At 55.6% G+C, this 14649-nt stretch overlaps 1 protein-coding gene across 7 annotated transcripts in view; it reads right to left on the bottom strand.

The window, feature by feature from the left end:
- The window catches only part of XG (Xg glycoprotein (Xg blood group)), a 34236-nt gene that overhangs the window by 17390 nt on the left and 2197 nt on the right, over nt 1–14649 (bottom strand). For 4 of the 7 annotated variants that reach the window (XM_053891874.1, XM_053891872.1, XM_053891871.1 and 1 more), the window contains exons 2-5: nt 6583–6624; nt 6090–6113; nt 4033–4095; nt 2157–2219 (exon numbers count right to left, since the gene is read on the bottom strand). In XM_053891874.1, the coding sequence (XP_053747849.1) occupies nt 2157–2219; nt 4033–4095; nt 6090–6113; nt 6583–6624 (192 nt within the window). Of the gene's footprint in view, nt 1–2156; nt 2220–4032; nt 4096–6089; nt 6114–6582; nt 6625–11370; nt 11494–14649 lie in introns of those variants that run through there. The other 3 variants (XM_019431164.2, XM_053891873.1, XM_053891875.1) reach the window with 3 other exon arrangements.

Raw genomic sequence — 14649 nt, 5'->3', positions numbered from 1 at the left:
CCTCCATCCACTCGTCCATCCACCCATCCATGCACCCGTCAATCCACCTATCCATCTATCCATCCATCCATCATTCTCTCATCTGCCCATCGATCCATCCATCCACCCACCTGTCCATCCATCCACCCGTCCACCCATCCACCCACCCACCCAACCATCTACTCATCTGCCCACCCACCCATCCATCCACCTATCTACCTATCCATCTATCTATCTATCTATCCATCCATCCACCCATCCATCCATGCATCTATCCATGCACCCACCAACTAATCCACTTGTCCATCAATCCACCCACCCGTCTATCCATCTACCCATCCACCCACCCACCCACCCACCCATCCACTCATCTGCCCACCCACCTATCCATCTACTTATCCACCTATCTATCCATCCATCCATCCATCCATCCATCCATCCATCTATCCATCCACTCACCCACCCATCCACCTGTCCATCCATCCACCCACCCATCCAGCCATCCACTCATCTGCCCACCCCCCATCCATCCACTTATCCAGTTATCCATCTATCATCTATCTATCTATCCATCTATCCATCCATCCATCTATCCATACACCCACCCACCAATCCACTTGTCCATTAATCCACCCACACACCCATCAGTCCAACCATCCATCCATCCATCCATCCACCCACCCATCCATCCATCTACCCACCGTCCATCCATTCTTCCATCCACCCACCCGCCCATCCACCCATCCACTCATCTGCCCACCCACCCATCCATCGACCCATCCATCCATTCATCCACCCACCCGTCCATCCATCCATCCATCCATCCATCCATCCATCATCCACCCACCCACCCACCCATCCACCCATCCACTCATCTGCCTGCCTATCTATCTATCTATCTATCCATCCATCCATCCATTGATCTATGAATCCTGTCTGTCTGTCAGTCCATCCATCCATCCATCCATCCATCCATCCATCATATCTATCTATCTATCTATCTATCTATCTATCTATGCATCCATCTACCCACCCACACATTCGCCTGTCCATCCATCTACCCATCCACCCATCCCCCATCCACTCATCTGCCCACCCACCCATCCATCCACCTACCCATCTATCCATCCATATATCCATCCACCCATCCATCCATCCATCCACCCACCCACCCATTCACCTGTCCATCCATCTACCCATCCATCCATCCATCCATCCATCCACCCACCCATCCACCCAACCACTCATCTGCCCACCCACCCATCCATCCACACATCCACCCACCCACCCACCCATCCACCTGTCCATCTATCCACCCACCTGTCCATCCATCCACCCACCCACCCGTCAGTCCACCCATCCATCCACCCATCCACTCATCCGCCCATCCATCTATCTATCTATCTATCTATCTATCTATCCATCTATCCATCCACCCATCCACCTGTCCACCTGTCCATCCATCCATCCATCCACCCACCCACCCACCCATCCATCCACCATCAATATTTCCTTTTACTTAATCTTTTTAAAGAAATCTACAGGAACAGTGTCTGCCAAGCCTTTGAACCCAAGCACACACTGAGGATAAATGATGTACAGTACACAGCACAATGCATGTGGACTTTTTGGGGGGACAGAATTTGGAACTGTGCAAACAAGCAAAAAAGGAAAAGTCCTCAGCCTAATTAAAAATGCATCGGAGGGTGCCTGGGTGGCTCAGTTGGTTAAGCGTCCGACTTCAGCTCAGCTCATGATCTCGAAGTCCGTGAGTTTGAGCCCCGCATCAGGCTCTGTGCTGATAGCTCAAACAGAGCCTGGAGCCTGCTTTGGATTCTGTGTTTCCCTCTCTCTCTTCCCCTTCCCTGCTCATTCTCTGTCTCTCTCTGTCTCAAAAATAAATTAAAAAAACATTAAACAGATTTTTAAAAAATGCATCGCAATAACGTTCACTATCCGCCAAGCACACCCTACTTTGCAGCGGTCAGAGCAACAGGAAATAAAATGCATGCTGTGGGTTCACCCTGCCAGCTCCCCCTGCTTACGGGTGAGACTCGGTTTCCTGCAGGGAAAGCCGTTCCCTACTTCAAAGGCGGCTGGAGGAAGACCCGCAGGGGAGACACGGCAGGCTTCATCCAAGCAGGGTGGAGAGGAGTCTGGAGGGGAACAAGACTTACCTCCATTGTTGTCGGGCATGCCTGGCTGTGGGTGATACGGGGGCTTCGGTCTGGGGTAGATGCCTGCGGGGAAAATGACAGTGCCCTCTTAGCAGAGAAAAGTAGCCTTCTGTTCGCAGCATCCTGTAGATCACGATAGAGGCTCTACTGCACTCACATCTGCTGCCCGTGGTGTCACAGATGACCATGGACCATGGAACGTCCCTGAATCTCTGGATGTAAAAATCTCAAAACTAGAACTTAAAGAAAAACCCCACAAGGGTGCACGCGCACACACACACACACACACACACACAGACACACACACACTCTAACCGCTCATCCACCCACCCATCCGTCCACCTATCCATCCATCTATCTATCTATCATCTATCTATCTATCCATCCATACATCCATTCATCCACCTACCCATCCATCCATCTATCCACCCACCCGTCTGTCCATCCATCTATCCATCCATCCATCCATCCATCCATCATATGTATGTATGTATGTATGTATGTATGTATCTATCCATCCATCCACCTATCTATCCATCCATCCATCCATCCATCCATGCGTCCATCCATCCATCTATCCATCCACCCACGTACCCATCCACCTGTCCATCTACCCACCCACCTGTCCATCCATCCACCCACCCACCCATCTGCCCACCCACCCATCCATCCACCTATCCATCTATCTATCTATCCATCCACCCATCCATCCACCTACCCATCCATCCATCTATCCACCCACCTATCTGTCCATCTATCCAACCATCCATCCATCCTATGTATATATGTATGTATGTATGTATCCGTCCATCCATCCATCCACCTATCCATCCATCCATCCATCCATCCATCCGTCCATCCATCCATCTATCCATCCACCCACCTACCCATCCACCTGTCCATCCACCCACCCACCTGTCCATCCATCCATCCATCCATCCATCCACCCACCCACCCATCCGCCCATCCACCCATCTGCCCACCCACCCATCCATCCACCTATCCATCTCTCTCTCTCTCTCTATCTATCCATCCATCCATCCACCTATCTATCCATCCATCCACCAACCCATCCACCCATCTGTCCACCCACCTATCCACCTATCCACCTATCCATCTATCTATCTATCTATCTATCTATCCATCCATCCATCCATATCTCTATCTCTCCATCCATCCACCCACCCATCCATCCACCATCAATATTTCCTTTTACTTAATCTTTTTTAAAGAAATCTACGGGAAGAGTGTCTGCCAAGCCTTTGAACCCAAGCACACACTGAGGATAAATGATGTACAGTACACAGCACAATGCATGTGGACTTTTTGGGGGAACAGAATTTGGAACCGTGCAAACAAGTGAAAAAGAAAAAGTCCTCAGCCTAATTAAAAATGCATCGCGGGGCGCCTGGGTGGCTCAGTTGGTTAAGCGTCCGACTTCAGCTCAGCTCATGATCTCGCAGTCCGTGAGTTCGAGCCCCACGTCAGGCTCTGTGCTGACAGCTCAGACAGAGCCTGGAGTCTGCTTTGGATTCTGTGTTTTCCCCTTTCTCTTCCCCTTCCCTGCTCATTCTCTGTCTCTTGCTGTGTCATAAATAAATTTAAAAAAACATTAAACAAATTTCTAAAAAATATATTTCAATAACGTTCACTATCCGCCAAGCAGACCCTACTATGCAGTGGTCAGAGCAACGGGAAATAAAATTCGTGCTGTGGGTTCACCCTGCCAGCTCCCCCTGCTTACGGGTGAGACTCAGTTTCCTGCAGGGAGAGCCATTCCCTACTTCAAAGGCGGCTGGAGGAAAACCCGCAGGGGAGACACGGCAGGCTTCATCCAAGCAGGGTGGAGAGGAGTCTGGAGGGGGACAAGACTTACCTCCACTGTTGTCGGGCATGCCTGGCTGTGGGTGATATGGGGGCTTCGGTCTGGGGTAGATATCTGCGGGGAAAATGACAGTGCCCTCTTAGCAGAGAAAAGTAGCCTTCTGTTCGCAGCAGGTTATAGAACACCGTCAACACCGCGATAGACGCCTCGATGTTGCACTCACATCTACTGCCCGCGGTGTCACAGATGATCATGGACCACAGAACGTCCCTGAGCCTCTGGGTGTAAAAATGTCAAAACTAGAACTTCAAGAAAAACCCCACATGGGTGCACACACACACACACACACACACACACACACCCAACCACCCATACACCTATCCATTCACCCATCCACTCATCTGCCCATCCACCCATCCAATCATCCATTCATCTATCCATCCACCCAACCACCCATCCATCCATTGACCCATCGAACCACCCAGGCATCCATGCATCCATGCATCCATCCATCCATCTACCCACCCACCCATCCATTCACCCATCCAACCATCCACCTATCCATTCACCCATCCACTCATCTGCCCATACACCCATCCATCCATGCATCCATGCATGCATGCATCCATGCAACCATCCATCCATTCACCCATCCATTCTATCTATCCATCCACCCATCCATCCATCCATCCATCCATCCATCCATCCATCCATCCCTGTATCCATCCACCCACCCACCCATTCAACCATCCATCCATCCACCCATCCAACCATCCACCTACCTATTCACCCATCCACTTATCTGCCCATACACCTATCCATCCATTATCCACCCACCCATCCAACCATCCTGCCATCCATCCACCCACCGACTCATCCAACCATCCACCTATCCATTCACCCATCCACTCATCTGCCCATGCACCCATCCAATCATCCACCCATCTATCCATCCACCCAACCACCCATCCATCCATTAATCCATCCATCCATCCATGCATCCATCCATCCATCCACCCATCCAACCATCCACCTATCCATTCACCCATGCACTTATCTGCCCATACACCCATCCATCCATTATCCATCCACTTATCCACCCACCCACTCACCCATGCATCCATCCACCCATGCATCCATCCATCCGTCCATCATTTCTTTCATGTACACATTCATGTATCCATCCATCTGTCCAACAGCCTACCCACTTATACACCCACCCACAGTCATCTATCCTTCCATCCATCCATCCATCCAACCATCCACCTATCCATTCACCCATCCACTTATCTGCCCATACACCTGTCCATCCATCATCCATCCACTTATCCACCCACCCACTCACCTATCCATCCATCCAACCACCCATCCACGCACCCATCCACCCATGCATCCGTCCCCCCATACATCCATCCATCCGTCCATCATTTCTTTCATCTACACATTCATGTATCCATCCATCTGTCCAACAACCTACCCATTTATACACCCACCGACTTACCCATCCATCCATCCATCCATCCATCCATCCATCCACCCATCCAGTTATCTGCCCATATACCCATCCATCCATCGTCCATCCACTTATCCACCCACCCACCCAACCACCCATCCATCCATCCATCCACCCATCTATCTTTCCCTCCCTCCATGGACATTAAGTCATTACCACCTTTTTGCTATTGTGAATCACGGTGCTGTGAACGTGGATGTCCACATTTGCTGGAGTCCCTGTTTTCAACTCTTGCTGGTCTATACGTAGGCGTGGCATTGCTGGGTCCCATAGAAATTCTGTTCTTAGCTATTTGGTTTGAGGCCACAGTGTTTTCCACACAGCCTCACCGTTTTCCATTCTTACCAGCACATGCACGAGGTCGGGAGGGTGTGGGTTCTGATTTCTCCCCACCTCACCCACGCTTGCTACGTTGCACATTTTGATTCTAGCTGTCCTGGTAGGGACGCGGTGATGTCTCCCGGGGACTCTGATTTGCATTTCCCCAATGACTGCTTGGAGCTATCTGCACCCCTTTGCACACTCAGCAGCCCCCCATAAACACCCCGGACTCCCAGGCGCGGGCTCACTCCTGGCCACCCTCATGGCCACTCACCTGAGCTTGGCTTCTTGGTGGGTTCTGTGAACAAAGACAGAAAACAAGTTGAATGAGCATCACGGATTTATCCACAGCTCAAAGAATCGTTCGCATCCTCAGAGAAAGCAAAAAATCTCAAGGCACCAAACTTTACGTGCTTCGGACACAAATTCCAATTTGTATTTAGGAGGGAAAAAAAAGAAAAAGGAAGAAAACGTGCATACAATCCATACCTACTGGTCTTCCTGGGAGCTGTGTAGGGCTGTGGGGCTGGGAGGAAGTTTAGCGAGGGAGACAGACCCTTCAAGGAGCCACATAGCCAGGTTTCTAGCAGCCACACTGTCTGGCCGGGCTCAGGCTGGCAGAAAGGCCGGGCTGGGATCTCTGCCATCACGTGCCCCTTCCCCACGGGCACAGCTAGCAGCCGTGTCGGTGGAGGTGCCCGCGAACCCGCCAGCAGGGAGGCCCCCCAGACCCCAAACCAACGCCCCCAAGAAATACGGCCACTCACCGGGGTCATCGAGGGCATCGGCCAAATCAAAGTCACGTTGACCTGTGGGGGCACAGAGGGTGTGAGTCACACAGTCAGGAGAAATGGGGAGGGGGGCTGGCTCCTGACCCTTGGCTGCTCCGGTCTGCCCCATCCTCCCACTTGCTAAGCCACGCAGGGGCCTCAGTGCAAAGGGCAGCCCCCGGTGAGCCCCGCGGAGGGCCAATGTGTTTGTCAGATGAGAATCTGGCCTCTCCCGGCACCGGTGGCTCTCGACTCAACACATATCTTAAGGCAGATTATCGTTCCGTGGCTGTGTGAACGGAGGAAGAAATCCTTCTGGGATCTCAGCTGCCTCCAGCTGCGGAGCAGAACCAACACAGGGATGTTCTGGAAACCCCTGAAGGATTCACACGTTCCGCGAACGCTGCTGGGAGCCGGGGGTGTGACAACGAAGCCCGTGCACCCCGCTTCCCGGTTCTTCAACGGGGCCCAGGCATGTGACCGGCCCTGCAGGGAGGGACAGGCTGCCGCAGGGACGGACCCAAAACAGGCACCTGTGCGAGCACTCCCGGAGGGCTTCCCGGAGGAGGTGGCCCGCGAGCCGTTTGGAAGGCGCCGCTTTACTCGTGAGCCGCTCCATCGGCTGCCGGGGACCCAGGGTGCCACCAAGGAGTCGCGGCTTGCCCCTCTGCCCCTGAAGCCACAGCCTGGCCCCCGGCTGAGCTCCCGCGAGACAGCGCCTCCCAGAAGACACAGAACGCGCTTGTTTCCTCCTCCTGAACCCGGAGCCCCAACCTCCCCCTCCCAAGGGAGCCTTACTTTCACTTTGTGGCCAGACGCTTGCAAACTGGGCTCGGCCCCAAGGCTTTCCCGGGCCTCCGGCTCGTCCTTGCATTGCACGAATTTGGGGAGGCGCCCCCCCCCCCCCCCCCCCCCCCGCGAGGAGCCAGCCTCTCCCCTGTTTTCTAGCTTAGGAAACGCTCCGGGGAAATATCTGTCCAGAAGGGCGGGCATTTCCCTTCCCTCTGGGACAGACAGAAGCGGAATGCGGCCCGGCCACCACGGTCCTGTCGCTCTCCACTACTGTCCCCAAACCCTTTCCCAAACCGCGCAAACTAGCCCCTTCCCCCCTCCTTCCCGTGCCCGCGTGCATTTCACGTAAACACAAAAAAATCGTTTCAATGAGCTGAGGGAGGCCGGGCTGCCCCGAGTTCGTTGCTTGCACAGCCCCCGTCCCTTTGCTGCTTCCTAATCACAACGTCGCAGAGCCTTTTGGATTCCGGCCACTTTCCATCGACTCTTTGGGGGAAGAGCTTTTTCTAAAACAGCTTCACTGAGGTACCATTCGCCAATCACGCCACCCGTGCATTTCAGGCGCACACTAGGACAGCCCGTTCACAGCCTGTGCAACCACCACCTCTGCTTCCAGGAGATTCCACCGTTTGCAAAGGGGACCCAGGACATCCCCTGTGCAGCCATCTCCTGTTTCCAGAAGATTCCAGTGTTTGCAAAGGAGGCCCAGGAACATCCCTCTGCAGCTACCGCCTCTGTTTCCAGAGGATTCCAGTGTTTGCAAAGGGGACCCAGGAGCATCCCCTGTGCAGCCATCTCCTGTTTCCAGAAGATTCCACCGTTTGCAAAGGGGACCCAGGAGCATCCCCTGTGCGGCCACCTCCTGTTTCCAGAAGATTCCAGTGTTTGCAAAGGAGGCCCAGGAACATCCCTCTGCAGCTACCGCCTCTGTTTCCAGAGGATTCCAGTGTTTGCAAAGGGGACCCAGGAGCATCCCCTGTGCAGCCATCTCCTGTTTCCAGAAGATTCCACCGTTTGCAAAGGGGACCCAGGAGCATCCCCTGTGTGGCCACCTCCTGTTTCCAGAAGATTCCAGTGTTTGCAAAGCACACCCAGGAGCATCCCCTCTGCACTCGCCACGTCTATCTGTTTGCAGAAGATTCCAGTGTTTGTAAAGGAGACACATGAAGAACCCCTCTGCAGCCACCGCCTCTATCTGTTTCCAGAAGATTCCAGTGTTTGCAAAGCACACCCAGACCAGCCCCGACCCAAGGGACCAGGACTCGGCTTGCTCCTGCGTCGGCAGACTGGCGGAGACTAGATGCCTCCAAGAAGGGAATCACATGTGTCTGAGCTCGGCCCACGTGACTCTGGGCGATCCTGCATTTGCACGAGGCAGGCCTTCCGCACACGGCAGCATGTGGGTCAGTTACCATGCGCAGGGTGCAGACCAGGAGCCTGAGGGCGGACTCAGCATTTGCACTGGAGCCCCTGGCAGCGTCAGCCTTGACCCTGCGCCCGGAGGGAGCCTGAGCGTGGGCGAAGAAGGTGCCCCCCTCCCCCCGACACCGGGTGGCCTCCTCGCATGGGCCTGGGTTGCACCCGCACTGGAGCCCGTTTGCAGGTCCCGCCTGGGGTCAGCGCCCGACTGCGATACCACGTGACGGGCTGTACTCTCTTTGCTGAGGGAGCCAGGTCCCTGGGGGCCGGCACGTCCCCAGGCAGGTGCCTCCTGAGCCAGGACAAGCCACAGGCCTCCGAAGGGAGGGCAAACTGAGGCCCACGGTCCGGACGCGAGCAAACCGCACAGAGAACCGCTTTGTAAGTCTGGGAGGTGCCGCGTCCCTCCGGACACCCCTCCGCCTGGCCAGGCTCTGCGAGCTCCTCGTGCGTGCAGGGAACAGCCTGGAATGCTGAATGCTCTGTCCACCCTTGTGCAGGCGGGGGGAGGGGCGCAGATACCCCCTCCCAGGGCTCCACGGGGCCGTGGCAGGTGCACAGCCCCTGCACCCCCCCCTTCCGAAGGCCCTGACGGCTCACCAATAGCCATCGCCGCACTCTGTGCGCCCCGCCCCGGATGCTGCAAGCACCCCGCGATTACTCCAGCGCCCAGGAATCTCCGCCAACCTGCTCCGGCCACGCCCCTCGTCCCGGATAAGCCGAGGGGGCTGTGTTATGTGCCCCACCCTCCTGGCGTGTCTCAAATGCCTGTTCCCAACCCGGGGCTCTATGCACTGGGTGTGGGAACCCTGACAGCCGCCTCTGCCTGACCCCAGGGCCTGGGTGCGCCCTTCCCAGCTTTGGAAACTTCCCCGGGCTCCACATGTGTGAGCGTGACTCACGCAGCCGGGGGTGCGAGGGGGTCTCCCCGGGACCTCTTGCGTAAGCTGGTGACCCTGGCTACCATCAGGGGCCCGCATGGGGACCATCCAGTCCTGCGAACGGGGCAGCCTGCAAGCTCGCTCACTCGTATGAGGATGGGTGATCCTGGGGCTGCTCTCTGGGGACACCTGAGAGGGGTTGGGGGGGGGGCAGGGTGCTCCCGAGGCAGTTGTTTCCATCAGCATGATTCTCCACTCAGAGCATGAGATCGGGCTCGTGTCCCAAGATCTGTTTCTGATCTGCCTCGGGGACTTTTAATCAAACCCACATGTTTTTGGATCCGCGACCCCGGGGGACGAAGTAGCCTCCTGTATTCTGGGATGGGGACGTTGGTGATCCAGCTGACGTCCTGGGGACGCGCGCGTTCACCCTGGTCCCTGCTAGCGGGAGGCTCGCGGTTAGCCTTATCCACAAGACCCCCACTCTCCTCCCCGCAAACACACACACACACACACACACAAACCCCACAATGTTCGGGGGGGGGGGGGTGTTGAGTAGCTCTTGGAGGAATTGTGTCCAGTAAGTAAACGCGAGGAGGCGGCCCCTCTACCCCCACGAGACTCCAACCTGGGTCCTCATGGACTTTTGACGCCCGGAATCCCTAAGTTTCTATCCAGACCCTCAAATGAACAGGACGCACAGCACGGTTGTGGTCGCAACAATAGTAACAACTCAGATCCTGAAGAGGGTGTGGCTTTGCAGCGCAGGGTCCACGCAGACCAGGAGCGAGGTCTGCGCCCGAGCTCCCCTCCCCCAGCCCCTGCACCCGAGCTCCCCTCCCCCAACGCTGCACCCGAGCTCCCCTCCCCCAAACACTGCACCCCAGCTCCCGTGCCCCAACTGCTTTCTAAAGGAGAAAATCAGCCTCAGGCGATCTCTTAAAAGCACAAAACAATAAAGGAAAAAATAAAAAGCAACCACGGTTAACATCTGAGGCTTTGGCACCCATTACAGCATTAGCAACAGATTCACAACGCCCTGGAATGTAATTACCGTCCGCGCGGCCGTCACGTGTCCCGTCCCCCACTTGTGACCTCGCCCAGGCTGTTCTGAAGCAACGTCCCCGTAGCTGTGCCCCCATAGGAACATCCTCTGTCATTTCCTCGCACAGGGGTTTTACTGATGGCCCCTGGACCGGGGTTAATGGAAACCAAGCCTTCTGGGTCACCTGCCCTCGAGGGACCCACTCTGGGAGCCTTCAATCTATAAGGTCCGATCTTGTCATCCAGGAACCCCACATGGGGGACGTTGATGGAGCAAGGACACCCAGGGAATAAATCTTGGTGCCCTCCAGGCAGCACTGGAAGGTCCCCCCCTTTGACTCTCTGCACAGTCGTTCTTTCAAAAAAAAAAAAAAAAAAAAAATATATATATATATATATATATATATGGGGGTGGCGCCTGGGTGGTTTCATCGGTTAAGCGTCTGACTTTGGTTCAGGTCATTGTCTCGTCGTTCGTGGGCTCGAGCCCCGTGTCGGGCTCTGTGCCGACAGCTCAGAGCCTGGAGCCTGCTTTGGATTCTGTGTCTCCCTCTCTCTCTCTGCCCCTCCCCCCTTGCACTCTGTGTCTCTCTCTCTCTCAAAATAAAGACACATAAAAAGAAATGTATATGGACAGAAAGCATACTACCGGGCTGTTTCGCAATCTGCGGAGGCTGGCAGTTCGCGTTTGCAAGGACAGCGAGGAAGGGAAGGAGGCGGCGAGCCCAGGGGGGCACGTCCCGGGCGGGCTCCACATTCTGCCCGTGGAGCAGCTTTGAATCAACCCTCCACAGGCTGTGGTCGCTCCTCAGGGTCTGGATTCCAGCAAACGGAATGGAAGGCGGGGCTGCCAGTCGCGCTGCACACAGCTGAGCGTGAACGTGCAGGGACGGAAGGACAGACCCTCCCTGGAGCCCTGCAGGTGGTCCTGGGGAACCCTTGTTCCTCCAGCCCCACCCCTTCCTCCCTGCCCTGCAGCTGAACCGCGCCCGGCAAGGTCAACCAGTTGTCCCGGTTCCTAGCGTCCCAAGCTCCCTTTTTGATCAAAGTCATTTGCTCCCACGTGCACAGTCCCTGGAGGAGAAGCATCTGGTCATGGTCACACTCCACCAAGGGCTGGGCGTTTGTCACAAAAGGAAGACATCTGCCATGAAATGCAGAGTGCCCGACCAGGCCCTGTCGGCCGGTGTGGCCTAAGCCAGCCTTCCTGGCAGGACACGTGCACACGGGCCCCTCAGGACCCGGTGACTCACACACTCTGGCCAGGCAGGTCTGACTGTGCCCGAGAGGCTGCGTCTCTCACCACCTCCTAGGGGAAACTGAGGCTGGAGGGCTGTGGACTTCATTTTGCAGAGCAATGGCTTTGATTAGTTTCCTGTATCTGCAGGAAGAAAATCCCACAGACCATGTGGCTTGAACAACACACATGTATCCCTTCCTGGTGCTGCAGGCTGGGTCCGAGATGCAGACAGGGCCGAGGCTGGGGGTCTGAGGTCCAGGTAGGGCCGAGGCCTAGAATCTGAGATCCAGGCAAGGCCGAGGCTGGGAGTGTGAGGTCCAGCAGGGACTGAAGCTGGGAGTCTGAGGTCAAGGCAGGGCTGAGGCTGGGAGTCTGAGATCCAGGAGGAGTCAAAGCTGGGAGGTTGAGATCCAGGCAGGGCTGAGGCTGGGGGGTCTGAGATACAGGTAGGGCCGAGGTTGGGGGTCTGGGATCCAGGCAGAGCTGAGGCTGGGAGTCTGAGGTCCAGGCAGGGCTGAAGCCAGGAGTCTGAGATACAGGCAGGGCCAAGGTTGGGGGTCTGGGATCCAGGCAGAGCTGAGGCTGGGAGTCTGAGATCCAGGAGGAGTCAAAGCTGGGAGGTTGAGATCCAGGCAGGGCTGAGGCTGGGGGGTCTGAGATACAGGTAGGGCCGAGGTTGGGGGTCTGGGATCCAGGCAGAGCTGAGGCTGGGAGTCTGAGGTCCAGGCAGGGCTGAAGCCAGGAGTCTGAGATACAGGCAGGGCCAAGGTTGGGGGTCTGGGATCCAGGCAGAGCTGAGGCTGGGAGTCTGAGATCCAAGCAGGGCTGAGGCCGGGAGTCTGAGGTCAAGGCAGGGCTGAGGCTGGGAGTCTAAGACCTAGGCAGGCCTGAGGCTGGGGGGCTGAGACCCAGGTGGGGCCGAGGCTGGGGTTCTGACATTCAGATAGGGCCGAAGCCGGGACTCTGAGATCCAGGCAGGGCTGAGGCTGAGAGTCAGGTCCAGGCAGGGCCAAAGCTGGGAGGCTGAGATCCAGGCAGGGTCGAGGCTGGGGGTCTGAGATCCAGATGGGGCTGAGGCTGAGATCCAGGCATGGCTGAGACTAGGGGTCTGAGATCCAGGCAGGACTGAGGCTGGGGGTCTGAGGTCCAGGCAGGGCCGAGGCCAGATGTCTGAGATCCAGGTAGGGCTGAGCCCAGGGGTCTGAGATCCAGGCAGGGCTGAGCCCAGGGGTCTGAGATCCAGGCAGGGCTGAGGCCTGGAGTCTGAGATCCACGCAGGGCTGAGGCCGGGGTCTGAGATCCAGGCAGGGCTGAGGCCGGGGGTCTGAGATCCAGGCAGGGCTGAGGCTGGTTGTTCCCGAGGCCCCTCTCCTCGCTTACCTGTGTCCTGTTCCCCTTTTCTTATAAGGACAACAGTCTTATGGGATCAGGGTCCTCCATACTATCTCATTTCGCCTTAATCCACTCTGTACAAACCCCACCTCCAAATATCGTCGCATGCTGCCATCCTGGGGTTGGGGCTATATTTTATGGAGCCCACAGTGAGCCCATAACACACTCAAACACACAAAAGTTCAACCACCATGGAAAGCAGCCCCAGGGATGTCCTCTGGATAAGAGGCAGGGGGTCCCCACATTGCTGAGACAGAAGGACCACCTGGGAAACCAGAAAAGCATCCAGGGTGGGGCTCAATCACACAACAGGAGGTTCGGCCGGCCGGGGACTCTGCACTTTGACCCCGTCCCCCAGCAATGCTGATGCCCACCGCCCATTAGACTTTCCCACCCACCCACCCGAGTGTCAGCATTCTGTCCAGATCACCGTTTCTCGCAACCCACATGGAATAAACAACATATACACAATTGGCATCTCAGACCGTGGAAGTGGAAAGATGAAAATATCCCGGATGGGCCATTTTTCTGTGTCAACGTGCCTGGGCTACGGTGCCCGGATGTTTGGTCAAACACTAGTCTCGATGCCACCGGGAAGGTGCTCTGTCGATGGGATTAACATCTACAATCTCCTGCAGGGAGAAGCGCATCACCCTTGGTAACGTGGGTGGGCCGCCTCTGATCAGTTGAAGGCGAGGTTTCCCAGAGAAGACGGGATTCGGAGACAGCACGGCAGGGTTTCTACCCTTCCCTATGGATTTAGGGCTTGCCAGCCCCACCATGTTGTGGGGCAGTTCCTTAAAATGAATCTGAATGTATACATTGATGATGATGATGATGAGAGATAGACAGATAAATAGAGATGATGGATGGCTAGATATGATGGATGGATGGATGGATGGATGGATGGACGGATGGATAGACAGGTAGACAGACAGGTAGATAGAGATGGATGGACGGATGGCTAAATGATAGATGGAGGGATGGATAGGCAGATTGTAGATGAAACAACACACAGATAATAAATGGATGGTTAGATAGATATAGATAGATGACAGATGGGTAGGTAAGGAGGTAGGATTGATAGATGATAGATAGATAGATAGAGACGGATGGACGGATGGATAGATGATAGATGATGGATGGACGGCTAGGCAGATTGTAGATGGAAAGAGACATAGACAATATTCTGTGTGTCCCCTGCAGTCAATGTCGCCCCCCGCTGAGAATGGCCAGCTGTGGCCTCTCTACGTAGGGGATGTCACCTCTGGGTCGGCCATGCTGGGTGATGATGCG

This window comes from Panthera pardus, unplaced genomic scaffold (genome assembly GCF_024362965.1).
Source record: "Panthera pardus isolate Hobbes unplaced genomic scaffold, ASM2436296v1 HiC_scaffold_27, whole genome shotgun sequence".
Lineage (NCBI taxonomy): Eukaryota > Metazoa > Chordata > Mammalia > Carnivora > Felidae > Panthera > Panthera pardus.
Note: the sequence above shows the minus strand (reverse complement) of the source record. Positions and strands in the feature narration are given on the sequence as shown.